Below are 18,736 nucleotides of genomic sequence, written 5' to 3'. Positions count from 1 at the left end.
GTACTCTATTGATCATAGTGAGAAAAATTAAAGGGGTTATTCGGGATTGGAAAAACATAGCTATTTTCTTCCATAAACAGTACAATACGTGTTGTCAGCTTGTGTCTCTTTTAAAGGGCAACTCCGACGAAGAAAAAATCTTTGAAATCAGTTCGTGTTAGAAAGTTATGTAGAGTTGTACTGTTTTGTACTTTATATTTTGATTTACTTCTATTTAAAAATCTCAACTCTTCCAGTACTTATCGGCTGTTGCATGTCCTGAAGGAAGTGGTGTATTCTTTCCAGTCTGACACAGTGCTCTCTGCTGCCATCTCTATCCATGACAGGAACTGTTCAGAGCAGGAGAGGTTTTCTATGCTACTGCTTTGGACAGTTACTGATATGGACAGAGGTGGCAGCAGAGAGCACTATGTAAGACTGGAAAAAATACACCACTTCCTACTGGACATACAGTAGATGATAAGTACTGGAAAGCTTCAGATTTTTAAATAGAAGTAAAATACAAATCTATAACTTTCTGACACCAGTTGATATGAAATAAAGAAAAAGAACTGTGAAACATTTTTGTTATATTTTGATAGGTCGGACAATTCTGCACGCTACAAAGTCAAATACGCTTACTCTATTATCCTCATAAAGTCTGCCTGAGGCAGACTCTACATGTACATTGCCAATACAACAGGACGGAAATAAGTATTACTCCTCCCCCTGTCAAGAAACCTGATTGGTCACGCCCTGATCAGTCAGTAACTGGTACATCTCCCGTCAATGACTCTCTTTAATACCCCGATGGTTATAGGTAGGGATGGTCCGAGGTTCGGGTTCGTATGAACCCGAATGCTCGGCATCAGATTCCCGCTGTCTGCCCGCTCCGTGCAGCAGGTGGATACAATGGGAGGACCGCCTGGAAAACTGGAATACAGCCTATGGCTATGGCTGTATCCCAGTTTTCCAGGCGGTCCTCCCGCTGTATCCACCCTCTCCACGGAGTGGGCAGACAGCGGGAATCATTGCAGAGAGTTCGGGTTCGTATGAACCCGAACCGAAACAGGTTCGGACCATCCCTAGTTATAGGTCATGGTGTTTGAAGGGTAAATGGCGGCAGCTTCTTCATCATGGCTGCCTGTCATTTTCCCCAACTCCTGACACTAATGTGTACTACGTTTCTACTGCACGGGGCATCGGCATTAGAAACATACATGGCCATATGGCTGAGATAAAGGGGTTAATAGTTTTTTTTTTGTTTTGTTTTTTTAGCAAATAGATTTTAGAAACCAGACAACCATTTCAATAAAAATAAAAGAACTAAAAGACTAAAAAACAAAAAACAAAAAAAAAAACTATCCTCTTAATATGTTTTCACCTTCAAATAACTTTTGGTTATGTCTTTAGAAAAGTCCTCCTATCTCCCACACTATTAAACAAGCTAATAATCTACATTTATATATCGGGCTTCCCGCTGGCTGCCTTTCCAAACAATTCTGAGTGGTTCTGTAGAAAATATGGTAAGTGGTAATTACCGATAATTACTAACTTTACATCCGCCATGAATTGAGTAATTTTCTGTAACCAGTGTACACATGTACACTACGTCTATACTGACTGAATTCATTAGCATAGATTGGAGTTCATTTACGTCTGTGTGTGTTTATTTACAATTGTTTGGTTCTTATTTCCATCCATTATCCCTTGGCACATGAGAATATCTCATCATAGGAACGCTTAATGCATGTGACTTTTTCCAGATGCCTACGAGTGTTTTAGGTTATTTTGGATTCTACGGGCAACGCGAAGAGCTAAGTATATAGAAGGAAACCAGATTATAATTATAGACTCTTTTTATAGTGTTGGGTATAGCCCATGGGTAAATCTTAACTTGCATATTAACATAAATGTTAGTTACCATATTAACTCTCCATCCAGACTACCATATGTGATGGCAATCATACAGCGCCCACAGTGGCCTTGGATTCATTAAGAGCAGAACGTCAGCATATGTTGGCTCGATGGAAGCTATTAATAATTTTGCAGAAAACATTTTCGGAGCTGTTCTCATTGATAAAATACGTTAGCTGCAGCTGCGTGATAGCGGTGGGGGCGAACGCTGTCTGTACATATTAGACGTCTTTACATTGAAGGTATACAATGAGATGTATTCAGCGCACAGAAGCCTCTGACGTACACTGCTGCAGAGGTGTATGAAGAAACATTAACTGCTAACTGTTAGTTATGGGAAAAAGAAAAAATAAAGTTAAAAAAAAAAAATGTATAAAAATTATAAAAATTTCTATAAACTAAAGGAAAACTTTCAGCAGAATCTAGCCTGCTGATATGTCCCTATAGTTCATAGGGCGAAAAAGATGCCATTTTTGCAGGACAACTACTCTCATTCACCTGCTTGGCCTTCTCCTCCTAATGAATATTCATTCGACACCCATCACTGCTTCACTATCACTGGATGAATATTCATTAAAAGGGACAGGGTGGTTCAATGAGAGTGGTAGTCCCACCCTTAGTGCACCAAACTAAATGGGACAGAGGATAATTGTGAGTAACTAACTTTCATCCTAAGCGCCCCCTGTGCTATAGGGACATACAGTATCAGCAGGTTAGATGCTTCTAACCCGCTCAAAATTTCCCTTCAAGGCAAATGTAGCATTGGTGGTGCGGTCATTTTTTTTAATTGCCTCACAATTCCCATGCTCTTCTTTAGTCTTTCTGGGAGCACCAGCCCACTCCGGAGCACTGTGGGTAGGCCCTCCGGCCCCCAGTGTGACAAAACTCCCTCCCCTCTTTGATGCGGTTCCATTAGAATTAGGGGGAGGGGATATCACCACACTGGAAGATGGCGGCCTACCCCCAGTGCTCGGGGGTGGGTCGGTGCTTCCAAAAAGACAGTCGCCAAGTGGAGGAACCGTGAGGCAATTAAAAAAAAGCACGGCGTCAGCGCTAATCCAATAAACTAAAAATAGCACAGCAATGTACCTGATGGTACATTCGCTTTAAAGTGACTCTCTACCCCCAATCCCCCCCCCCCCCCAGACCACTTGTACCTTCGGATAGCTGCTTTTATTTCCAAGCTCTGTCCTGGAGTCCGTTCGGCAGGTGATTCAGTTATTGTCCTAAAAAACAACTTTTAAACTTGTAGCCCAGTGTCAAACGGCCATGGCCTAGATTGTGTATGCATTAGGCTGGCACACCCCCTCCGTCCCTCCTCCCCACCCTCCCCATCATTAGGAATGCCCCTAGAACATTTTTGCCTGTCTGAACACTGCATAGGTGCCTTAACAATCCAACACATGTGCCATGCTGACACAGGTGAGGAATAGGAAACAATCTGCTTGTGGCATTCCAAATGATGAGGAGGGCGGGGAGGAGGGACGGAGAGGTTGTGCCAGCCTTATGCATACACAATCTAGGCCACAGCCGTTGGGCACAGGGCTGCAAGTTTAAAGGTTGTTTTTTAACAATTGCATCACCTGCCAAATGGACCCCAGGACAGATCTTGGACTAAAAGCTGCTATCCGAAAATACAAGCGGTTTGGAAGGGGGGGGGGGGGGGTCAGATTGGGGGTACCGGGTCGCTTTAAATGTATTATAATTATAATCATGTGCCTCAAGGAGCCTGCAAAAGAAACATACAGGATGATTTACTTAAAAACATATCAGCACTTTAGCACACTTTTCTGTGCACTGGCTTTATTATGGTCTTAAGGCATTATTTCCATCACAGTTTCAGCCAAAGGGTCATGGCTTAAAGCACAGGTGTCAATGTAACGGCCACCCAGCTATTACAAAACTACAAACTGTAGTTTGACGCCCATGGCTTAAAAGAAACCTAATATCACTGAATCGCTGGGGTGGTCTCCAGTGGCTTCTGCCAGTCCCACGAGCCTAGATCTCTCCTCCTTTACCAAAGGGGAAATTAAGGCAACATTTAAGTGCAAGATTCAGGCACAGATTAAAAGGGTGATCCAAGAGTAGAAAAACAGAGGTGAATGAGGCCAGTGAGTGGCTACAGTGGTCACATGCCAGTATGGCATCATTGCTGGAGCATCTGAGCCAGTATGTTGTACAATTAAAAGACGATTACCTTTAGCTTTATGAAAATCCACCTTAATAGACATGTTACCCAGTGCTCCTTCTAAGCTTTGAACTCTTAGGCTGTGTTCACACATGCAGTAAAGCAATAAAAAAGCTATGTGAATGCATCAATTAATTGCAGTCATTGATCATTTCATTGCTTTACTGCATCACATCATTGCATCAATTCATTATTTAATTGCCGCCCAGCCGTCCTTTATTGCATTGACGCAATGTAACTCCATCGTGTGAACATACCCTGATAAAGGAAGAGTTAAAAAACAAACTAACATGCTAATAAGGTTAAAAAAAACAAATAGCAGCTATACCTTTCAAGCTTATTGACATTTTTTAACTTTATAAATTCTAGAATGCTCAGCTTAGAGGGAACAGTAACGTTCCCATCGAACAGTGTAAATCTTCCCTTAAGGACAAAACACTGTTCCTACCTACTGCATGTATCATCACTTAAGAAAAGTCAAGTCAAAAGGAAGAAAAGTATTCACACCAACCAAAAGACTTAAAGTTTTAAAGTGATTTAAAGTGACCCTTATATTTTCTGCAACCTTCCTTGGATGACATCGATCAATACAATCACTGAGATTATTAGATGTGATCACATTAAATAAGTATAATACTACAGCACGACTATAATAAATAAAAGCAAAAAAAAAAAAAAAAACTAAAATAATTAAAGACATCATGAAAAATAATAACTAAAATTAAATCCTACCTATGTATCGGATTCTGTATCCTCTCTTGTTGGTCCCGTGATCTGCTGACCACCGTAAAAAAACTTCATGACCACTGCTGGTTATATTAAAACTCGAGGAATAATCCCCACTTAAGGAAATCAGCAGTGGATAGTGGCTGTTTGGTCCTGTTCCAAATGAAATTTGCAGATTAGCACATGTGAAACATCCCGAGGAAAAGACAAGTGCATTGTACAAAATGTCATCAAAAGAACAAAAGCATCAAATTATAGTCAATGACATAATGTTTCATTACCGTCAAAGGCTTCCAGCACGTCAAACTCCTTTTCAGTATGAAAGAATTCGAAGATTAAGGTTATATTGTATCCCTTTTCCACACTAATGCTCCACGCGCACATCTGAAGGTTTGGGTAGCTGTCAGGATATCCAGGACTTAGTATGATACCTGTCGAGTCCAGGCGGATTTCATTGGCTGGGCAAAGCACTGCAAAAGACAGTGAATATTCAGTTTTCATAAAGGGAAGGTTTATCTCAGCCTGCAGCTGTCTTATACAGTTCTATTAGAAATGAATAATAATAAATCCGAGAAGGATTTTCACCTTCAGTCGACTTAAATTTACAGGATAAGACGTAACCTCGTGCAACTTTTTAGTTAAAAATAGTATTTTTTTTATGGCTCTGCAGCCATGCTTACTTATAATAGGCATTATAATGCATTGTGGCTTGATATGACATGGGTCTGCTGTGCATTCGTGCTGAACAATAGAAGGTGTGTGGGGGGCGGGATATTTACTAAGGTGTTTATACCGATGCCTTATAGTAAAGTGCATGTAAATCGCTGTAAGGTTTCACATTGGCCATGAGCGATCTTATAGGACAAGCACATCAGGAGGACCTGGGTAAGTATAGATGGAAGCAAGGGGATAGCAAAGAATTATATCCACATATTGAGGGAAATTTAAGGGGAACTATCAGCAGGTTAGACAAATTTAACTTGCCGATAGCCCCCTATAGCGCCTGGGAAGCTAGGAGGAAGCTATATCCCTTATCTTCCTCCTCGGTCCTATTATGTTAGTCAGTGCAATCTTTACTCCGGTGCACTGTTAGGAGCACTGCCATGTCATTGGCCTGCTCCTTCCAATCAACGGAGAGGGTTGGGACAGATGATTCATCAGTGCTCCTAACAGTGCACCGGAGCGAAGATTACTCCAACAGTGCAGGACCGGCGCTGAGGAGGAAGGTAACACACATACTTTCCTCCTCAGTGTCCTGGGTACTCTATGGGGCTATCAGCACTTTGGCCTTTTCTCTCACTGTGATGTTGACAGCGGTTGCCTAGCGGTTACCACTGCTTTCAGCTATGAGGCAGAGATGGGACTGTGACGGGACTGGTGGACGGCATCCGGTAAGTTTGATTTTATTATTTTAATTTCTCCCTCTGAAATCCCACATGTCTCCAGAGCTTGGATTGTCACTGGAGGTATGTATAATGTTAGAAGGAGACACAGCTGTGCCAGGCATTGCTGCATACCCATCCTCACCGCCGCACCCCTGCCCCAAACCAGGAATTAAAAGCAGGAACCAGTGGGGCCGAAATGTAAAGGGGGAATGGCATGACCCCTTTAAGTTTATCATAGAAAACAGATATATGCTTAATAATTTCATGACTAATAGCAGCAATGTATTTACTTCCCATTGTAGAGATCTGTTTCCACTTCGGCATAGGATTTTTTTTTTCTTTTTGTCACGGTAAAAAAAAGAAAAAGAAAGAAAAAGAACTTCCAAATCCTTCGTAACTCAAGGTTATTACACTCCAATACAAGAGAAAGTTCAAGAAGGCGGAGGCCAATACTTTTTCCCAGGCACTGCGTTTCTAGCTAAGCTAAAATCTTTTTTATCCATCTTGTTTGGTGAATTGTGATTAATCTCATCAGCGGACTTCTTGTGTAAATGGAGCTTGGTTTTCAACAAGCCTGAGTCATAAATGGCTATTTTTCCTCTGCTAAAATTAATCCTAAACATTTCCATTCTTTCTTTTTAGAGACAAAGTAAATCCGGTTGCTAGGCAATCTCCAATAGAGTATCTGCGTCTATTGTTAGGAGTGCATTGTCATTTCTGTGTTTATACACTTTCAGAATGTTGAAAGCTGAAGAGATATGAAAATGGAGATATCTGTCGGCAACCTATCTCTTGAATTAAAACAGTTGGATCTCCATACTTTTTGGAAGATTTTTTTATGTATGATTTTGCATGAATTTTTATATTAATTTCTGTATCTCTTTTTCGGAAGCGGATTGGAGGGATATCTAAGATCACTTTCTTTGGAAGGGTTTTGTATAACTTTTTAGTTGCTGGTCAGTTTAATAGCCATCAACATTTAACCAGTGTTTGGCACAGCCGCTGAGCGTAGATGTACAGAGTGAGGCTGTGTTCACACTACGTAAAGAGACTGGCCATTCCGTTTTCTGCCCAGATCATCCCGGACGGTAGTTAATTAACGGCCGGATGATCTTTCTGGCCACAGTGTTCTGATGCGGGAACATAGCAGGAACTGACAGGTCATTCTGCGGCCGCAATTCACTGAATTGCAGCCGCAGAAAACTGACATGTCAGTTATTAGCGGGTCCGCATGGGATCCCGGCCGGAGCGTGTACGATGTGTATACGCTCCGGCCGGGATCCCAAAGAACAAGAGGCAAATGTTCGCAGGCGCATGGCAACAACGGCCGTACTTTTACGTAGTGTGAACATAGCCTGATGGTGATGTTGAGCAGCGGTAGCCCGCCATAGCCACTACACAATAAATGCCAAATGCCTCTGCTTATAGAGCAAATCTGGTAAAATAGCTTTGTCGAACAGTTTATTGGTGTGAATGCCAACTAACTTTAGATTGATTAATATTGATAATTTTTTAGGCTTTAAAGGGGTTATCTAGGTTTAGATAAACATGACCGCTTTCTTACAGAAGCAGTAAGACTCTTGTTTCCAGTTTGGGTGCAGATGAGTCTTGCGGTTTCTGGAAGAAAGCGGTTATGTTTTTCTAATTATGGATAACCCCTTTAATTTACTAAGGTACAGCACTTACTAGCAAAAAAGAGCATATATAAATTGTGAAAAAGAGAGGGGGGGAAAAAGAGAAGTCCAATAATTAGAGGTGCCTTTGTCTGTTCCTAGATGAAGAGGTGCACAAAAACATTAGATTGGGTCCCTCAACTTGTGTTTGAGATGGGCCATGATTTTATTGCCTTTTAGCAGGAGGGTTGGGTTAAAGAAGGTCTCCTCCATATCGGTCAGCCCAAATGCCAAATGTCACCCCCTCCAACCACAGATTAGTCCATAATTTTAAACTTAAAATGTATCTACCATCCACCATGCACAACAGCATACTGCTCCAAACTATAACAGGTACAAAGTCCGCTCCTAAAGTGAGCGGTGTATGGAACTGCCGGAAGCTTCATAGAGTGCATTGTAATACATAGAGTTTAGAGAAGGTATCCTGCCGCTCGAGCGGTAGGTGTTGTATATTTTTACTACCACATGTAAAAGACATTGCATTGATGGGGGTCCTTTCATTCCTAGTTACATCAAGATGGAAAATTCAATAGTAAATATGAGGAGGTTATATTTACTATATAAGCAAGGCAGGAAGTAGTACAGACGAAACTATGAGTGTATGATGTATACCAATACGTAAAGATTCTGGAAAATTACAAAAATTAAGAATTTTTAAAAACATAGGGGGGATTTTTCAAACATGGTGTAAAGTAAAACTGTCTCAGTTGCCCCTAGAAACCAATCAGATTCCACCCTTCATTCTTCACAGATTCCTTGAAAAATGAAAGGTGGAATCTGATTGGTTTCCAAGGGGCAATTGGGCCAGCTCTACTTTACACCCGTTTGATAAATACCCCACATAACTTTAAAATAAAACATATTTATTTAGAACCATGAAAACAGTAATTTAGACTATGGGACCAAATGTTTGTAAAACAATGAACACAGGACTTGTTTGTCAGAGGTGTTGCTTTTATCACAAGGAGAGGACAGACGGAAGATATACACCTCCAAGGGCTTTAGCAAACATGGACTTGTAATGTATTTTGATATTTCCCTGTCCCCAGGCAATTTTTTTTCAAAAAGGAATTATATCTCCAAAGCATATTCTTACTACAGAGGGTCAATGGCAGACATGAAATTTATAATGCAAAAGGAAGTTAGTCAGCAAAGTGAAATAAATGGTCAAGTGCACATTTGCTGTGACTGCAATGCAAAAGCAAACACAGCACAAAGATATAGCAGCACCCTGCGGGCACTAAGTATGGACACATGGAATGCTTTTATTATTTTAATTTGTGTTATCGCTGTATTTCCCATACTTGAAAATTTGAGTTTCTTAGCGTACTTAGAAACACGAGTTCCAAATCCTTGGCTACGACATCTCTGCACGGGATCTTATTATAGATCTAGACAAGGTTCCAGAGTTGGCCGCAAGCAGTGGATCTCAAGAAAGTCCTTCTTATTCATAATTCTTTTGAAACTTCTCCTAGTTGGTATCTCCCTTCATGACTTTAAATAAACTCCAAACCCACAGGCCGTAGCCCGGGGTAAAAAAAACCTTTAATTTATATCACCCCCCTAATAAAAATTAACTTTTATTACGTATCTTAAAAGTAAACATGTGAACTTGTTTAAAAACACAACACACCCAGTACTCCTATCACTAGCCAATACTAGATGATATATAGGGATATAACTATCCTCTTTTACTAACTATGTCAATCACTATCACAGTCTGCAGTCCTGTATAGAAGGTAACTGGGAGATACTGGATGTCTGCTATTTAAAACCACAAATAGTGCCCCCTCTCTACATGTTTCGTTGCCACAGCAACATCATCAGGAGGAAAATTAGGCAACACTTGCTACTGGTACTGGCCGATATTTATATCCACATTCAATTAACTGGTGTCATGGTACCGCCCTAAACATTCCCTATAGTACACCAATGAGGTCTTTCTTTATTGTGGAAAGACTAACCCCCTCTATCAGATTGGTAGACTGCAAATGGACTCACACGCCCACCCACTCACCCTCCTATCATTGCAAACGCAGCATCCAAGGTCTCCACATGACGACACCCTGCGTCATCTGTGTCCCGGCGTCACGTGATCTATTCCGATCACATGACCGCTACTCTCGCGGAATCACTTCCGGGTTCGCAGTGTCATGTGATTACGCCGTGTCATCGCGCATGTCACTGCACTTAGACTATATCGATTCACTTTCTCCCCAGTGCGCATGACACCTGACTCAGTGCTAAATTAGACTCCATAGTCAATGCGCATGACAACTGTCTTAAGACACAGAATCAGTTGGCAACCCCGTTCTGTATATATCAACGCACTTAGTGCCAAGTATGTATCGCCATATCATGATATATACAATATAATCATACCCCAATATTGGGCCAATAATGGTTACAATGATAGTTGGGTCAGCTAAATTCAGAATCTGTGATATTAACAGGGTTGAGGGATTCATGTAATATTATAGATGTATGTCAATGAGAATATGGTGCACAAAATTAATGTATTACAGTAAACTACAACACTGATGATATATATGAATATATGTATAAGGGTAAGTATCAAATAGTGGATATAAAACGAACTCTTATTCTAGGGTCTACGAAACCCAAATATCTTAGCCAACCAGTAGTCACTTATCGTGGGTTTGGAGTTTATTTGAATTAAGGGACCCCTGACCCTCCTGAGAGGGCTTAAGTGTGTGTAAAAAAAAAACCTTCATGACTTTGACTCTATTTGAATTCTTCAAGTTGCTCACTGTTGTATCTAATACATTCAACAACCTTAAATCCAGTTCCTTTAAATAGGAATCCTACGGAGGGAGTCCAAATTTTGGGGGGTGGGGGGTTAAAGTAAAGAGCAAAGAGGCATCTTAGATTCTTTCCTCCCAGCTAGTAAGCACCATATTGATTTCAGCTTAGTAGATTCACTTATGTGAGAAGCATAACAATGTAAGAGACACTGTAACATCTGTGCCCATTCAGGCTTCACCGCCATCCTCTGTGCAGCAGAAAGTACAGCAGAAAATATGCAGTTGACCACAATTTTGTACATACTGTATATTGTATTTTGTCTTGCACTGTTCTGAACACTGATCTATTTCACTCTTTGTTGTGTTTTTTGGTTCCACCATAACGGTTTGTTTCTCATGCTGACTTTGTTTTAGGCTACAGATGGTTAAGCTAGTTGTGATTGACAGTTCCTTTACCATTCATATTCCTTCCTTAGCAGTCTGTAACCTTTTTGGCCTTGATGTCAGAGGGCTGCTCCAATCATGCCCTGGACTAGGACTCTAACATTCCATAAGAATATCACTGGCCCTCTGCTCAGTGCTTGCTATATGTCTGTTTTAGATTTGGCTGGTGTTTTCCTGGACTGCTATGGATCTTCTAACCTCTTGTTTGCCTTTTTCTGACCTCCTGCTTCTCTGCTTATTTGGTACTGTATTTGCCCGCTTGGTTTTCTGACACATTTCTATATTACTACTCTCCAGTGTTTGCTTGTCTTGTCTCTGTGTGCACTTTGCCTTAGGAAGGGAATGTCGACCAGTTGTTACTAACCCTGGGTCGGATGGGCAAATAGGTAGGAACAGCTGGGGGCCTAGTGCGAGTGCTCACTGTCTTGTCTTCCCTACCTGTTAATCTTGCTTGTTCCTAACAGATACATGAGAGTTACGTTGGCCATACGCATAAGATGACAGTTGCATATTTAGCTTAAATTCATCTATCATGAATGGTCAAGTTTACGTCCAGCCTGTTTACCTAACAGGTAATACTATATAACTGTAAAATAAACACTCCGTGCAAAGTATTAGGTCGGTATGAATTTACAGTCTCCGGCTATGTTCACATTCTGTAAGAGACCGGCCATTCCGTGACCTGGCCGGGTCACGGAACGGCCGGTCCCAGAATAGATCATATGCAGTACCGGCCTGATGATCTTTAGCGCCGCTGAGTTCTGATGCGGGTGCATAATATTATATTATTATAATATTCATGGCCGTTGTTGCACTCGGCAACAACGGCCGTACTTTTACGAAAATATACGTTGTGTGAACATGGCCTCCCAATGTACAGATTGTGAATGAGAATCTTTCCATGTACTAGTAGGAAATGGAGACTTTGAAATTCTTAAAGAGGTGACACACACCACATATATTAGAAAGTTAGGAAACTTTTTTTATAAACAGTCATTAAGCTATATTTACGTAGGACCGGTCTCCTGTTTTCCTACACCCATTCATAATATACAGTATGTTAAGAAAATTTTTGGGCCGACTTACCCTCATATAAGAAAATTACAATTCCGCAGTCACACTATGGAAAATGATGAATGGTATGAAATGTCTCACCCTAGTTTAAGCCGGATATAAAATATAGTGTCACAGGTCAGTGAACTAGAAACAACTTTGTCATATTTCTTATGTGATTTGTCAAACTTTTTAACTACTTGCCTGAAGTGGTCACAGACTAACATGAGAAATGAGCAATAGATTATGGTTGGCATCTCCTCCAAGCTACAGAAAGTCACTTTTAATGATGTTATAAATTATAGAATATAGACATATTGTGTATCCTGTCAAGTAGCACCAAAATATAATTTAAAGGTGATTGAAGTATATGCCAGGCACCAAGTTTACTTTGCTTAGTAGGTTCTCTTTTTAGGGGTTGTTTTAGTTGGACAATCTCATTTGAAAGGGTGCCGCCCCATTGCCGATACTGCAAGAGATCAAAACTATCAAAAACTATACCCTATGGTTATATCATTTTATGGGGGAAAAATCCTTTTTACTGGCAATATCTTGTGGTTATTGTTCTCAGCATGTAGAGGTGGATTTGTCCACATACTTCAACTGGGACTTTATGCTAAAAGTTGACCTAATAGGCATTAGCTAATAATAATGTGGCAATCTGAAACATGCTCCTCACATAATTGCAACAAGTTCACCAATAGGAGATTCTTTTATGATACTGTTATATGATGTGTTATTCATACCACCTGGGACCAGGATCCCATTTCCTGGGTCTTTTTCACCAGCAACCCCTATATTAAACCATGTCCATGTCTTCCCCCCACCTCCTCGTTCCGCAAGTCTAACACACCTGTTCTAGGACATATGGACATCATAAAAAATATTTCACTCTAAAACCCCCCTGAATTGACCCGATAAAAGGGACACTTAAAGGGGAGGATTTGTAGGGTCTATCCATCCAATGCCTGTCCTTGTGATAACACTCAAGAGAAGGATGGTTGACCTTGAGGAAATCAACCAAAACACCACACAGACACCATCACGTGTTTCTCAATGTCAGTGAATCTAGGAACATTTCCCCCAGAGAGAAAGCATGTGATGGTGTCTCCATGGTGTTTTGGTTGATCTCCTTAAGGTCAACCAAGATTCTCTACCACTGAGGTATTTCACAGGTTCTGGCTCTTTTTTTTTGTGGTCTCCTTGACTGGAGACCCCCCTTGGCTTGGTTGTTCCTTCCCTTAGGAAGGTCTGGCTAGCTCACTATTGTTAAGAAACATATGATGGTGTCTCCGCAGTGCTTTTGCACATGTAATAGCACTGATATAATAAAATACTTCCTAGAGTAACAATACCGTAACATTCAAGATTTTTTTTTTCTGATTCAGTTGCACTCCACAAAGAGCATGCCGTTTCATATTTCATTATATTTCTTTGAGGTCTACCTCCATATGAATTTAAAGGGAATCTCACAGCTCTATATCATGCTCAGAGCTCAAGTGTCATCTCCAGGCCTCAGCATGCATGTCTCTTCCCTCCATAACCTTTGCTTGCTGTGCCCAATGGCCAGGGCTTAGAATGTCTATGCATTAGGCTGGCACACCCTCTCTGTCCCTCCTCATCATTAGGAATGCTCCAGGCAGATTATCTCCTATTCATCACCTGTGAGCCGTGTGAATACAGAACATGGGCTGGATCGTTAGGGCACCTGTGCAATGTTAAGACAGGAGAAAATGTTCCAGTGGCATTCCTAATGATGAAGAGGGTGGGGAGGAGGGACGGAGGGGTGGTGCCAGCCTAATGCATAGACATTCTTACCCCCCAGCACAGGGCTGCAAGTTTAAAAGTTGTTCTTTAGGACAATAACTGCATTACCTGCCGAACGGACCCCAGGGCAGATCTTGGATTAAAAGCAGCTATCTGATGGTACAAATGGTTTGGGGGGTCAGATTGTGGGCACAGAGTCACTTTAAGCATGCTTGAGTCTGAACGTTCAGAATTTAAATACCGGTGGCTAAAGAAATTGGATGCAGCCCTAAGCCCGTCTGGAAAACATGAAGACAGCCAAAGGCTGCCTGCAACTTCTTCAGCCACCAATAACCAAATGCAGAATGATCGTACTTGAGCATGCACAAGTTATGCTCATATCTATTGGCATTGGCTCTGTGACAGCTCTAAGCATGATATTGAGCTGACAGATTCCCTTTAATGTGCGGCTCCCAAACTGTGCGCCATTAGTATACCCTCCATATTATTTTTCAGCCTTAATTACAAATTGTGTATAGAACTTTTGCTTTTGTGAAAAATTCACCAAAGTTTATCAGATAAACAATATAACGTAATTAGTTTGAGCTTCCAACTTTACATATTAATCCGCTGTTAATTGACAGCAGAATATTAATCGTTCCTGGTAGGAGGCTTCTTACAAAAATAATACGTAATTAGAAAGTATTTATAGAGCAAACAAAGAAAGAACGCATGTGTAGCTATAGCGTCAGCTGTTCCCTATACTGAAAGAATATCAGAGTGGAATTATAATTAAATCTCATCCTTTTCACGTTTTTTTTTTCTGTAATCTCATGACATTGTAGTAAACTGTGGCAACAGCAAACAATACACCTGCAAATAATCAATGTAATTATCCCTCCTGACTTTATTTATTTATTTTAATCTGTCGAAACAGCTTTTTTTTAACCTTTTAATTCCATAAAAAAGTAACTGTCATCAAAAATAACTTTTGACATTTCACCAGGCATGTCAAAAGTTATTTATTAAAGTGGGACTGACTGCCGAGGGTCACTCCTAGGTCATATCTCCGTAACGAATTATTGCGACAATGTAAGTCTATGGGCGGCCAGAGAGTGGGTTGCACTGCTGTCTCCTTCTCTCCTGGCTATATCTGCTGATCACAGCAGTGAGACCCACTGCAATCTATAACTTTTGACATGCCTATTAACATGGATACCTGGCCTTGGCTTTTCCCTTGTCATTACATTGGCTTATAGGGCCACTTAATATGGTGGTTTTGGTGGTTTCCCTACAGGAGCCACCCTTGACTTGGTCCTTCCCGAAGGGATATCTGAATAGTCCTCTGTTTTGAGGCATGGTGGCTCAGTGGTTAGCACAGTGGCTTGGCAGCGCTGGGGTCCTGGGTTCAAATCCCAACAGGCAACATCTACAAACAGTTTGTATGTTCTCTCTGTGTTTGTGTGGGTTTCCTCCCACACCCAAAAAATACAGATAGGTGAATTCAGATTGTGAGCCCTAATGGGCACAGGGGGTAATAATTGGCAATACTATGTTAAGTGCCGCAGAATCTGTGAAGTCTAATAACAGGACCTCATTTTTTTATTAAAAAAAAACAAAAAACTTTAGAACAGGTTTTTATGCCAGGTGGAGTATATGTGGTGAGTCCTGACACTTGCAGTTTGATAATTTTGTCTGTTTGTTAGTGTGCAAACTGCATAGTGTGAACAAGTGTGAGTGGGGTGCTGGCTATTTATTTGCTTTTTGTGTCACATGTGGGGTGTGTGGCTACCTCCTTAAGCCGTGCACTCCACCCAGCTCCTGTGGCTGTTTTAGTTGATCCTGTTTGCCCAGTTTTGTAGACTTGTAGTCTGAGAGAGGCCATTACAGGGTCCCACTCTAGGCTTCACCTTAATGTGGCAAATTGGTACATTCTATTCGATCAAATGGTTGGCCAAGAACCTCAATTTTTTTTTTTACTTAAAAAAACAAAACAAAACACTTTAGAACATGTATGTACACTGGAGGGAGCATATGCGAGTCCTGACACAGCATCAGGGCTGGACTGGCCACCGAGCTGGTCACTGAGACAGGAGGAAGATGAGACCAACCCACAATGGGTACCGACTAGAGATGAGCAAACCGGGTTCGGGTTCAAGTCCATCCGAGCCTGAACTTTCGGCATTTGATTAGCGGGGGCTGCTGAACTTGGATAAAGCTCTAAGGTTGTCTGGAAAACATGGATACAGCCAATGACTATATCCAGGTTTTCCCCATAGCCTTAGGGCTTTATCAAAGTTCAGCAGCCACCGCTAATCAAATGCCAAAAGTTCAGGTTCGGATGGACTCGAGCATGCTTGAGGTTCGCTCATCTCTAGTACCGACCCATTTGGCATTTTCCAGAATTGCCAGATGGGCCAGTACCAATTGTGGTTTGGTCCCATTTTGCTTCTGGCTCGGTGACTACCTTCCCCTACTGTAGGAGGAAGACGGGATTGGCCCTCAAAAGATAAATGTTGGACTGTCCAGCGCTCCAGGGCCATCCCAGAAATCCAGGACACCTGCCCTGGATTCCCAAGCAAGTGCTCCACAGCAAGGGGGCCTGTGTGCTGAGCTGAGTTTTAGTCCCAGTCCGGCCCTGCACAGCATTTTTCTATCTTTGTTTGTATGTACGCCTTTTCTCTTTTTTTGGCATTGTGTGAACATAACCTTATGGTGCTCTCCTCAAGAAGAATCATTACTCCTTTGGCAATGGAACCCTAGGCATTACCCTATTCTGTATACATACCTCCCAACCGTCCCGGATTCCGCGGGACAGTCCCGTTTTCGGGGTTCTGTCCCGCAGTCCCGGAACGGCCCCCCCGTGTCCCGCATTACATGTGGCCCCAGCGAAAAAAACAATAAAGCAGTAACTCACCTGTCCTCCGGTCCCAGCAGCTCCTCTCCCGGAACAGCGCACACTCCCGTCATCCTCCGGGGCGGGCAGCGGGGTACAGAGACACTGACTGTGCCGGAAGTAATTCATGAGAGGCTGCAGGTCACTTCCGGCACAGTCAGTGACTCTGTACCCCGCTGCCCGCCCCGGAGGATGACGGGAGTGCGCGCTGTGCCGGGAGAGGAGCTGCTGGGACCGGAGGACAGGTGAGTTACTGCTTTATTGTTTTTTTTCGATTGGCTACTATATGGGGCACTATATGGAGGGATTGGCTACTATGTGGGGCACTATATGGGGATTGGCTACTATGTGGGGCATATATGGGGGCATTGGCTACTATGTGGGGCATATATGGGGATTGGCTACTATGTGGGGCACTATATGGGGGGATTGGTTACTATGTGGGCATATATGGGGATTGGCTACTATGTGGGGCATATATTGGGGATTGGATAATATGTGGGGCACTATATGGGGGCATTGGCTACTATGTGGGGCATATATTGGGGATTGGCTACTATGTGGGGCACTATATGGGGGCATAGGCTTCTATGTGGGGCTCTATATGGGGGCATTGGCTACTATGTGGGGCGCTATGTGGGGGATTGGACACAATGGGGGGGATTGGATACTATGTTGGTCACTATATGGGGGCATTGGATACTATGTGGGGCACTATAATGGGGAATTGGATACTATATAGGGCATTTTTGGCAGGATTGGATAATGTATAGGGCACTATTCAGTCAGCAGCATGTGGTGACTGTAGGGGCGTGGCTATGGAGGGTTGCTATGGGGGCGTGGCTATGGAGGGTTGCTATAGGGGCGTGGCTATGGAGGGTCGCTATGGGGGCCGCGGCGCACATGTCCCTCTTTGCTCTTTGCAAAAGTTGGGAGGTATGTGTATAGTACAGGGATAAAATAATAATAAAATGTGCACGATAAATAATTTCTCTAATTTACCTATGCGCCATGTGCCTGTACTATTAGTAAAGTATTTCTTCTTCATGTATACATTATATACTCATTTGTTGGTACCGTCTTTTTTTAAACCTATCCCATATAACACGTGTGCCACGCGTTATCGTGATTTAATTAAACTTAAATGTTGCTCTTCACTGTCAAGTTTTCCTTGGACGTGTCAAAATAATTATTGGGATTTCAAGGTGGCATTTGTTAACAACTTACAGGACCATATGCTTATCTGAAAAGACATCTGTTTTATTATCCTGTGTGCAGTGTTTTGCAAATAATATTTTACTAACTCATTTATGAAATCGGTTCCTAATTGTGGTGTATTCATTCTCCGAGTCACAACATGACGTGCAATTTACCACTGACTTGCATATGTGGGCAAGGTTATAGTCTATTAATTATAGCCGGTACAAGAAATGATGTAGGAACCTTGGCATGAAGGAGGCGATCCATCCATCTGAAGCCGCTCACCCAGCCTGCAGGTTAGAACCTCATTGCCGACTAAGGTAAAGCCGGGTATACACTGATAGCGAATGATGTCCCCTATAGAAGGAAAAAACAAAACGTATATGAAAAAATAAACACATAACAGTGTCATATAATACATGGCTATTCTCAGTGTAGTAACATTCAATGCAACCTGTGGTCATTTACCTGGAAAAGTTTTAATGACATGAAACTTGGATTGGATATTCTGATGAGGGATAGTATCCAGCAATTACATTAAAAATGCTAAATGCATGTAGCAGGACCAGCTCCAGGTTTTTAAAGGGCCCTTGGGTGACAGAGCCTCAGCGGACCCCTTATCTATCCATCCACTATGCACAATCACTTGAGACACCACTAACCTACACAAACACACATTACTGACACAAACACACTGACTGACACACACACTGACTGAAAAAGACATTACTAACACACACACATTACTGACTGACTGACACGTA

The 18,736-nt window shown here is 41.9% G+C and overlaps 1 protein-coding gene across 1 annotated transcript in view; it reads right to left on the bottom strand.

Annotated features, from left to right (window-relative positions):
• CSMD3 (CUB and Sushi multiple domains 3) overlaps positions 1-18,736 on the bottom strand; it is a 467,563-nt gene that overhangs the window by 115,924 nt on the left and 332,903 nt on the right. Inside the window, exons 35-37 of the mRNA XM_069959625.1 lie at positions 18,216-18,329; positions 5,092-5,280; positions 4,817-4,963 (exon numbers count right to left, since the gene is read on the bottom strand). Coding sequence (XP_069815726.1) covers positions 4,817-4,963; positions 5,092-5,280; positions 18,216-18,329 — 450 coding nt within the window. The remainder of the gene's footprint in view (positions 1-4,816; positions 4,964-5,091; positions 5,281-18,215; positions 18,330-18,736) is intronic.

The sequence above is a fragment of the Dendropsophus ebraccatus genome, chromosome 2 (genome assembly GCF_027789765.1).
Source record: "Dendropsophus ebraccatus isolate aDenEbr1 chromosome 2, aDenEbr1.pat, whole genome shotgun sequence".
NCBI classification, from domain to species: domain Eukaryota; kingdom Metazoa; phylum Chordata; class Amphibia; order Anura; family Hylidae; genus Dendropsophus; species Dendropsophus ebraccatus.
This window is presented reverse-complemented; position numbering and strand designations above follow the sequence as displayed.